This window comes from Marmota marmota, unplaced genomic scaffold, assembly GCF_001458135.2.
Source record: "Marmota marmota marmota unplaced genomic scaffold, marMar, whole genome shotgun sequence".
NCBI lineage: Eukaryota > Metazoa > Chordata > Mammalia > Rodentia > Sciuridae > Marmota > Marmota marmota.
Window position 1 is genome coordinate 25,891,222 of NW_026000249.1, and position 11,048 is coordinate 25,902,269.

The 11,048-nt window shown below is 40.9% G+C and overlaps 1 protein-coding gene across 1 annotated transcript in view; it reads left to right on the forward strand.

Annotated features, from left to right (window-relative positions):
* Sytl5 (synaptotagmin like 5) overlaps nt 1-11,048 on the forward strand; it is a 224,669-nt gene that overhangs the window by 199,008 nt on the left and 14,613 nt on the right. The window contains exons 11-13 of the mRNA XM_048796389.1: nt 816-1,045; nt 3,557-3,656; nt 6,125-6,286. Coding sequence (XP_048652346.1) covers nt 816-1,045; nt 3,557-3,656; nt 6,125-6,286 — 492 coding nt within the window. The remainder of the gene's footprint in view (nt 1-815; nt 1,046-3,556; nt 3,657-6,124; nt 6,287-11,048) is intronic.

The window sequence follows — 11,048 nt, forward strand, 5'->3', positions numbered from 1 at the left end:
GGGGTGGGGATTTCTCAATTTCCATTCTCAGCACGAGGAAGTTTGGAAGCTAAAACAATTAAGATCTTTTCATTTCAAAAGGGTCTTCATTTCATTACAAAGATATAGTTTTTGCTTCTAGCACTAAAGGATAATTTTGTTGCATGTATTAAAAATAGGCCTCATGTCATTAGTGTCAAAAGCCTCGTTTATTCTGGAAGATTTGGACCTTTGGGGAATTTTTTATTTTATTATTTGGTAGGGCTATGATTTTATTGGTTAGTGTTATAGTTTGTGGATTGCTATTTTACATAGAATTACAAAGCCACTTCCTACATAGCCACAGAGTAACTTGAGGAATCAAAGCAGATATCAGTGCATGAGTTCCTGCCCTTGCTAAAGCTAAAGTTCCTGCCCTGGCTCCCCGAAACTGAATGCATGCTCCTTGTTGAATGTCAGAGAAAGAAGTTTTGCTAGCACCGCGTATGAGATGAGCTTTTCTTTGTCCTGCTCAGTGTATTCCAGACTTTGAAGCACATTGAACTTGAGTCTGCCAGTAAAAATGCAGAAAGTTGCAGCGATGTAGAGGAGAGGGGACATTCACAATTCCTCATGAATAAGCCAAAGGTTTGGTTAACTGGGGAAAGGCAGTGCTTCCCCTCTGAGCAAGTTGCCTGCCTTCCTTATGAATGGTACAAGATCTGTTGTCTGTTGCTCTGGGATTTTTCTCCACCAGCAAAACAAGCTGCTGGCTTTCTTCCCTTACTGCCCGCCCCCCTTCCCTGTTCCTTCTAAAGAACAGGAATGGTAATCCATGAAGGGGGTGGATTCTGTGAAGAGATTCTTACAATAACACCAGGTGCCTTCTTTCCTTTTATTTTTTCCAGACCAGCCTTAACAGCATGATGAGTGTTTACAGTGAAACAGGAGACTATGGCAACGTGAAGGTCAGTGGCGAGATCCTTCTGCACATCAGCTACTGCTACAAAACTGGCGGGCTCTACATTTATGTCAAGAATTGCAGAAATCTGGCCATAGGAGATGAAAAGAAACAGAGGACAGATGCGTAAGCACATAGCATGTTCCTCAGACCATGCCAAGTACCACCTACTTTGTGTGTATGTATGTTTCTGTTTCCAAAGAGCCTAAGCGTTCCTTTGGATTCAGAGCATGCTCAGAGACCTTCCTCCCATACATCCTTCTAAATGTTGTCTGAAGTACACATATAATGGTCACATCCTTGGTTACCTCATTTTTTTTGGGGGGGTACTGAGGATTGAACCCAGGGGTGCCTAACCACTGAACCACATCCCCAGCCCTTTTTTTATATATTTTTTTTAAGAGACAGGGTTTCACTGAGTTGCTAAGTGCCTCACTAACTTGCTGAGGCTGGCTTTGAACTCCTCATCCTTCTGCTTCAGCCTCCTGAGCTGCTGGGATTAGAGATGTGCGCCACGGGTCCCAGCTGGTTACCTTATTTTTAAGAGGCCATTACTCAACATAATTCAGCAGTGACAAATTTGTATTTTGCACAGAGATCACTCTTTGAGGTAGAAGCCCGACATGTTGGCATACCCAGGATGTACAAGAGTATCCTCTTGATTTTTGTTCTGGGAAAACTTCCAGACATAATTACCAAGCTGTTACCCAATTTAACAACTCAGAAGGGCAATTAATGAGGCTCTGGGGATCCTAGGGATCAGCCTGAGTGGTCCAATATGAAGCATGACATGTTGGAGGGGAGCTCGATGTAAAGATGAGTCAGGGGTCCCCATGACAACTGCCAGGTTCATTGATTCACTAGAAAGGCTCACAGGAATGTACATGTAGTTATAAGCAATAAAGAGAAAAGACACGTGAGAGGGAAAGTCCTGAATAAACCAGACTCAAGCTTCCAAGGGAATCACACATGATGCTCTTAATTCTTGTGAAATGTCTACCAGGGAAGCTTCTAAGAGGCTCAGCTGGTCATGTACCAAATTTCCAGGCTCTCAGAAAGAAAACACATGTTCAGTATAAGTTATATTGTTTGTACAAACAGTTTAGGCCAAGTGAGCCACTTTTATCAGTTCTAAGAATGGTAGGAACCCTCCTGAAATCCATGTTCCCAAATGACATCTAAGGGCAAAACTTGCAAGCAAGTTTTTCTAAGAATGGCAATCTCAGGCCTGCTATGTTAACTCTTTTTTGCATATTACATGACCTAAGCCCAATGAACAACTCAATAAAACTGGTTCCAAGTATCCTAAAGTAGACAGATGATTGGATTCTGACTATAGATTGGTCCATCTGCCTCCTTAACTACATTTCAGAGGGTTCCAGGACCAATATAATAATCATTTTGACTAGCATGGAAGGGGGCCATCTAAAACCCTAGCAGGAGCTGGGTTTGTGACTCAGCGAAGACTGCTTGCTGAGCATGCGTGAAGCCTTGGGTTTGAAACCCAGCAGCAAAGAAAATAAACAAATAAAATATAAAACCCCAGCAGATATACTTTAGAACCCTGGCAGCAACTCACGCATTTCTACGTCTACTATGACGCCCCTGCCACAAAAAATAGTTCAAGCCAAGGTGTTGGGTACAATTGCTCTTATGACTTCCGGTTGTTGTTTTCTGTTTCTCCTTTTTCACTATTTTCTTTCATCACTCATTACCATTGACCCCTACTCCCCAACATCAAGAAGGCAGGATGAAGAATAGAGAGGCCTATAGCCTAGAAAATTTGTGAGAACACTGATAATGAAAACAGATTACATTTATTGAGTGGTCCAATATGTCTTCTCCTTGCAGGTGTCAACTAATTTAATCTTCACAATGCCATGAGTTACATACTGTTATCATCCCAGTTTTATTTTATTTATTTATGGTACTGGGGATTGAACCCAGGGCCTTGTGCATGCAAGGCAAGCACTCTACCAACTGAGCTATAGCCTCAGCTCCTCATCCCAGTTTTACACTAGAAGAAACTGAGACCCAGTGAAGCATGGGTGATCCAAAATCAATGGGTCTAACTCCAGAATCTGCCATCTTTACCACTAGAATTTACTTCTCTTTTTTTAAGGGCCCAGAGTTATTTTTGTTTGTTTGTTTGTTTGTTTTGGTCTTTTTGGTACCAGGGACTGAACCCAGGAGTGTTTAACCACTGAGCCACATCCCCAGCCATTTTTATTTTTTTGTTCAGAGACAGGGTCTCTCTGAGTTGCTTAGGGCCTCCCTAAGTTGCTGAAGCTGGCTTTGAACTTGTGATCCTCCTGCCTCACCCTCCTTAGCTGCTGGGATTACAGGTGTGGACCACTGTGCCCAGCTGCCCAGAGTTGTCTGTTTGTTTCTTTTTGTTTTGTTTGACAGTGTGGGGACTGAACCAGGGCCTCAAACATGCCAGGCAAGCACTCTAGCATGGAGCCACATCCCCAGCCCAATCGGAGTTATATTTTAAGGTGTCTTGATATATACATTACATTCTCTTTCCTTCTGTCTCTTATACTTACCTATTGCCCTTTATTCACTGAAGTCTCTGAGCATTTCTTACAAAATAGATGTTTCCAAATGATTACTTTCATCCTTTATTATCCACAGTTATGTCAAGTCATATCTTCTTCCTGACAAGTCCCGGAACAATAAGCGCAAGACCAAAATCAGAACAGGCACCAATCCAGAATTCAATGAAATACTAAAGGTAAGTAAATATTCTCATAGTAAACTCATGTGATATCGATCACAACCTCATTGGTTTAATTTGCATGTCAAAACTTATGTATGTTTTAGAAAATTGGAATTGGAATAAGTGATTGTAATACCCTGGCTTTCCTAACAGGTTTTTTTTTTTTTGGGGGGGGGACCAGGGATTGAACTCAGGGGCACTTACTACTGAGCCACATCCCTAGCCCTTTTTTGTATTTTGTTTAGAGACAGGGTCTCACTGAGTTGCTTAGCACCTCACTAAATTGCTGAGCCTGGCTTCAAACTCATGATCCTCTTGACTCAGCCTCCCGAGGTGCTGGGATTACAGGTGTGTGCCACGGCGCCCAGCTTCCTAACAGTTCTTGGAAAAGAAAAAAATGTAAATCACTTTTAATTTTTTTATTTCTCTGCTGCTGCTAAAGTTGCACCTTCAGTAGACTTGATTCCACAGAATTACATCTGAACATCAGTCCCATCTTGTCACAAAGTGCATTTCACCCTTGGGAAAACTGCTTTTTCAGATGCCCTTCCAAATGAAGTTTGTCACAATTTTGACCCTTATTTAGTAGGTCACTTTGTACACATCCATTATTCCACTAACAGCATGGATATGTATTGTTTCTTGTTAGGGTTTCAGAATTTGAGTAAATTTAGATGTGTGGTTAATGACTGGTAGAGATGCAGAGTGAGTGAGATTTAAGTAATGTCAGAGAAAGTGGTCTAGATAAAATATGACCCAGGTCCTAATCCTAAAGATATTTCTATTTCTAACTGACTTCCATACAACAACCCCTTCTTTCACTCTGGGCCAATCTTACCTGGTAAGAAATATTTTGTGAGAATAAAATGTACATAGAAGTTGCCAGGTATAGTAGTGCATGCCTAAAGTCCCCGAGACTCACGAGGCTGAGGCAGGAGGATCATGAGTTCAAAGCCAGCCTCACCAACTTAGCGAGGCCCTAAGTAATTTAGTAAGACTCTGTCTGAAAATAAAAAGGGCTGGGGATGTGGCTCAGTGGTTTAGCGCCCCTTAGTCCAATCCCCAGTGCAAAAAAGAAAAAAAGAAATGTAGAAGTTATTGCCAATCCCAGGAAAATGTATGGACTTGTACTCAGAATGATGGTGTCAGAAAGCCAATATCTGAGGAAATTGGCGATGGCAAAAAGCCATGAGCCCACATGGTTTAGTGAAGGCATGTTTGGAAACAGGAGCCAATATCAAGACAGACCAGTGGCCATAACAACGTCACAAAGACAAGGCCAAACATAATGGCAGAATAAATTCAGGAAGCAGGGAGCCAAAGTTTATCATGTCAGTAACAGCAAAGACAGAAATTGACACAAATCCAAGATCAGAAATCAGTCTGTTTTGCTGAGCTCAGTAGTGCACGCCTGCAATCCTAGCAACTCGAGAGGGTGAGGCAGGAGGATCACAAGTTCGAGGCCAGCCTCAGCAACCTAGCAAGGCCCTAAGGAACTTAGCAAGGCCCTGTCTCGAAATGAAAAGGGCTGGAAATATAGTTTCAATCCCCAGTGCGCGCGCGCACACACACACACACACACACACACACGAGAGAGAGAGAGAGAGAGAGAGAGAGATCAGTCTGAAGTGTGGCCCAGATGGTGATTTCATGGAATGAGCAGAAGGTTGGAGGGTGTGTGGGCATGGGGCCCTCTCTATCGTTCTGCTGGAAAAGAAAACGCTAGCCCAGTAATCTGTCCCTTCTGCTCACTGTGTATTCATCTTCGTCTCTGCATTTAGACCAGGCTTTATGAAGTTTGGTGTCTACAAGCTTCTTGTTGTCAATAAGAATGATAATGTCTCCCAACTTTGGGGAACTTAAGAGGTTTCATTATGAATAAATACAGCACAGAAGTTGGAGAATTGATATATTAAACCTTGAACTACAAAGTAGATGTGAGCGGCTGGGCACAGTGGTACACGCCTGTAATCCCAGCAGCTCCAGAGGCTGAGGCAGGAGGATCACAAGTTCAAAGCCAGCCTCAGCAAAAGCGAGGCACTGAGCAACTCGTGAGACCCTGTCTCTAAATAAAATTCAAAATAGGGCTAAGGATGTGGCATAGTGGTTAAGTGCCCCTGAGTTCAATCTCCAGTACCCCCCCACACCTCAAAAAAAGTAGATGTGAAAAAATGGGCAAATGAAAATCAGGTAAAAATTAGAGGAGAAGCTTTATCACCTAATGTTTTTTAATTCCATATTTGGAGTTTATTGCCCTTCCCCCCAGATAATTTATTGATATATACTTCAGCATCAGGTCTGGTGCAAAATGATTTTTATGAAACAACTTCAATTGTCACAAAAACAAAGAAAGTTTTCTTTGTGTTAGTTTTGTTCATATTTCTGATGTCTGTGAATTGAAGATGATGGAAGTAAATGTCAACCTGTCGGGAACTGCACAGAACCCTCCTTTCGGAGTGTGATATTGTAAATCTCCTTTGCAGTACACCATCAGCCATACCCAATTGGAAACGAGAACTCTGCAGCTCTCGGTCTGGCACTATGATCGATTTGGACATAACAGCTTCCTCGGAGAGGTGGAGATTCCTTTTGACTCATGGAACTTTGAAAATCCATGTGATGAGTGGTTTGTGCTTCAGCCCAAGGTAGGAAATACTTCCAAATCAGTCAAACAGTTATGCAGTCTGGCAAGTTTGAGCAAAATTAATGTCATAGGCCTGAAGAATCTGAAGGCTTCCAGGTATCTAGTGATAACCTACAAAGATTAGTTGAGCATATTTTGGAATAATATTATCATATACATTGTAATACCATTGTTCTGAAAACTTCATCAATATAGATTGTCTGATAATGCAAGCTGTATAACCATATATATTATTAGTTTTATTACTAAAAATGCATTCATCATTTGAGGGTCTTCGTGGGTAACCATGAAGAACACATTATATGATCCTATTAGAATGAGGAAGTCTGTCAGGTGTGATGGTGCCTGCCTGTAACCCCAGCGACTCAGGAGGCTGACGCAGGAGGATGGTAAATCAGAGGCCAGCCTCAGCAATTTAGCAAGACCCTGTCTCAAAATAAAAAAAAAAATACAAAGGGCTAGAGATGTAGCTCAATTGTAAAGTATCCCTGGGTTCAATTGCCAGTACCAAAAAATAAAATAAAAAGAGAAAATTTTCATTTTCACATAGGAAAAAACAAACCTATGGAGCATGATCAATCTCAAAACATTATCTCTGTTTCGCATTCTCTACAGACCATAAACAGAATAGTCTTGTGTTAGTTCACTTGAGGAAGTGAACCAAAATATCTGGTTTACTACATTCATACATTTGAGATTCATAACCTAGGTCTTGAGATAACTCAAGAAAAACAAGCTTAGAGCTGATTTTCTAGAAACGAAGCACCAGTATAGTATGTCATATTCTTTTTTTAAAATATTTTTTAGTTGTCAAGATTTTATTTATTGTTTATTTTTATGTGGTGCTGAGACTCAAACCTAGTGCCTGACACATGCTAGGCAAGTGCTCTTCCACTGAGTGACAACCCCAGCCCTTAATAGGTCATATTGTAATCTAGACCAACAGATCCTTGGATTCACTCTAAGCAACTAGAGTTTCTCTATATTTATAGTAACTTTTAAGTCAAAGGAAGAGTAAAAGCCAGGTATGGTGGTGCACACCTTTAACCCCAGAGATTTAGGAGGCTGAGGATCACAAGTTGGTGGCCATCCTTGACAACTTAGTGAGGTCCTAAGCAACTTAGCAAGACCCATCTCAAAATAAAAAATAAAAAAGGCTGGGGATGTGTCTCAGTAGTATAGTACCCCTGGGTTCAATCCCCAGTACTTGGGACAGGAGGGCAGGGAGACATAGGGGCTCTTTGAAGATTAGTTTGGAGATAAAAGCAGCATCTTTCCAGCGAATTTTCTGGAATTGATTGAAAGACTTTGCTCTCTTAAGACATCTTTTGTACCTAAGGTCACAGTTTTTCAAGGTAATCGCCTCCATATTACCATAGGGTATTTCCCTTTCTGTCATAAGCAGGAAGCTTCTCTGGGTCTCTCTGAGCTACTGAAGGTAAAAATTCTGATTGTGTTCACTGTCTGAATAAACCATCATTCCTTTGCTAGATCCCTTCAGATTTCTAATTATTCTAGGAGATTACACTCTACAGCTTCCACCTGAAACTCTTTTTTAGAAACCTGGCCTCAGACTACTATAGCTTTTGCCCCCGTAGATAGTCATTTATTCCTGAGAGGTTTTGTACCCCTGCCATGAGGCAACTCTTAGTCAATAACCAACAGGTGAGGAAGCTTGCAAACCTACTTTCCTTACTGAGAAAGAGAAAAATGCCAAAGTGTTAGTTATTCCCCAGAGCACCCCTGCCACCTCAGGCCAAAACTGCCTTCCATTGTACCCAAGATTGTACCTGCTTCTCCCACCCCTTCACTGGTGTCTCAAGGGAACACTTCCTTAATAAATCACTTGCATAAGACGCTTTACCTCAGAGTTTGCTGAACCCAAACTGGGGAACCCAAAAGAAGCTAGCTTCTCTAATCCATATCATCGTCCTCTGCCAGGCCTACTCTGACACATTTAGAAGAAAGGCCGAAGACTCAGACTTGCTTTGGGGAGGACAGATGCAAAGGCATGCTCTATATGTTGAGCTGTATGTTAATCAGCTTTTCGTGGCTGTGACAAAATACTTGAGATAATCAACTTTTTAAAAAAGAAGGTTTATTTTGGTTCACAGTTTCATTGATCTGGTTGTTTCTGGACCTGTGGTGAGGCAGTACACCAAGGACAGGAGCTTGTGGTGGAGAAGGCCTGTTCATGTCATGGCGGCCAGAAAGCAAAAAGGAGAGACAGGAAGGATCAGGGTCCCAATATCCCTTCCAATGGCATGACCCCCATAACCTAGCTTTCTCCCATTATAACCCTCGTCTTGAAGGTTCCCTCCCTCCCAATAGCATCAAAGGCTGGGGACCAAGCCTTTAACACGTAGGCCTTGGGGGAACATTCCAGATCTAAACTATAGCAGCTGTGCTATGTGTGGTGGATTATGGGCCAGCTATGTGAAGGGTCACTTTATTCTCAATCTCCTGTCTTACACATTTGGTGCTATAGGCACTCCAACAGCTGCACTTAGGATATGAGCAGCCCTGGAGATTAGATGTTTCTGGTAGGTTATCCATCTGAGGAAGCCAAGCATGAGCTACAAGGACCAACTTCCCTAGTAATGAAGAATTAGAATGAATAGTTCTTAAACATTCGAAAATAGTGACATCCTTTTACAATGGGAATGGCAGAAAACATCCTGCCTTATTGCTTACTGATTCTATGTTGCTGAAAGTTGCTTGGTACCTAGCTTTGTTTGTGTTAGGTCTCAGCAGAAGCCAGTAGGAGGCTGGTACAGACAGAGAAAGAATTCAGGATGTCAAATTCAAGTACCATAAAGTCTAACTTCCATTTTGCCACATGACATGGAACTATTTATTAGCTATAACTCATTATCCTTCTGAAAGGCATGTTAGGGAGGCAGACAAGAAGTGTTTGTCAGTATGAATTGCCCTTCTAGCCTTCCCAGAGGTGCTATTATAAAAATAAGGATTTCTGAAACATGACAGTCTGATTAAGTGGTTTTCCAAGGAAACATTCCTTTTCTGTCTTCAGGCACAGAGGAAATGCAAGTTCTGGAACTTATATTTCACTTTCGCTTTAGCTTTTAACTACATTTAGCTGAAAGACTCTCTATGCTTCGCAGTTTGGGCAGACTTTGATCTGTGATTTATTACCCTACCTTATACCTGTAAATGCACTGGAAATTGTTTCTTGCTCCAATGGAAAATGGATCTTTCTTTTGAGAAAGGAGAAAATGGTGGATGTCGTCTGAATCTTCTTTTTTTTTCTTTTCTTTTTTTTTTGTATTTTAATTTGTTCTTTTTACTTAAATTTTTTTTTAAAATAACTTAATTTTATTTGTTTATTCTTTTTGTGTAATTTTTATATATGACAGCAGAATGCATTACAATTCTTATTACATATACACAGCACAATTTTTCATATCTCTGGTTGTATACGACAGTTGAGTGTATTTTGACATATTATATATACGTGGAGTATGACTTGTTCTAATTAGGATTCCATTCTTGTGGTTGTGCATGATGTGGAGTTTCTTTCACTGGTGGTGTATTCATATATGAACATGGGAAAGTTCTGTCAGATTCATTCTATGTCTTTCCTTTTCCCATCCCCCTCCCTTCCCTTCACTCTCCTTGGTCTAATCCAATGAACTTCTAGTTCCCTCCCCTTCTTTATGGTAAATCAGCATCTGCATATCAGAAAGAACATTCAGCCTTTGGTTTGGGGGGATTGGCTTATTTCACACAGCATGATAGTCTCTGGTTCCATCCATTTATTTTATTTTATTTTTTAAACATTTTTTTTAGTTGTTGATAGACCTTTATTTTATTTATTTATATGTGGTGCTGAGGACCGAACCCAGGGCCTCACACGTGCTAGGTGAGTGCTCTACCACTGAGCCACAACCCCAGCCTGACATTAAATTTTCTATGTAGTAGAAGCAAAGAGGACCAGTAGTAGGTCAATTAATAATAAAGTTATAGAAACGCCCCACATTCAAATACTTGCTGTCAAAGCATTTTTAATACTTTGATTATTAATAGGAATTCATTTTCTGAATTGACAGATAAGTTGTATATAGTTTTCATGTACAAGACATTGTTTTGAAATATAATAATAATACATTGTAGAATAGCTAAATCGAGATGATTAACACATGTGTTACTTTACATACCTATTTTTATAATGAGAATACTTAAAAATTCCTAGCAAATCTGGGTATGGTGGTGCAGTCCTATAATCCCAGCAGCTTGAGAGTCTGAGGCAGGAGGATCACAAATTTGAGGCCAGCCTCAGCAACTTAAATGAGACCCTAAACAACTTAGTGAGACACTGTCTCAAAATTAAAAATAAGGGCTGGGATGTGGCTCAAGTGGTAGCACACTCATCTGGCATGTGTGAGGCACTGGGTTCGATCCTCAGCACCACATAAAAATAAAATAAAGATATTAAAAAAATTAAAAATAAACTGGATGCAGTGGCAAATGCCTGTAATCCCAGCAGATCGGGAGGCTGAGGCAGGAGGATTATGAGCTGAAACCAGCCTCAGCAATTTAATATGAGGCCCTAAGCAACTCAGTGAGACCCTATCTCTAAATAAATACAAAAAAGGGCTGGGGATGTGGCTCAGTGGTTGAGTGCTCCTGAGTTCAATCTCCAGTGCCTCCCCAAAAAATAAAAAAAAAAAAAATAAAGAAAATTAAACATAAAAAGGACTGGGGATGTGACTCAGTGGTTAAGCACCCCTGGGGTTCAATCC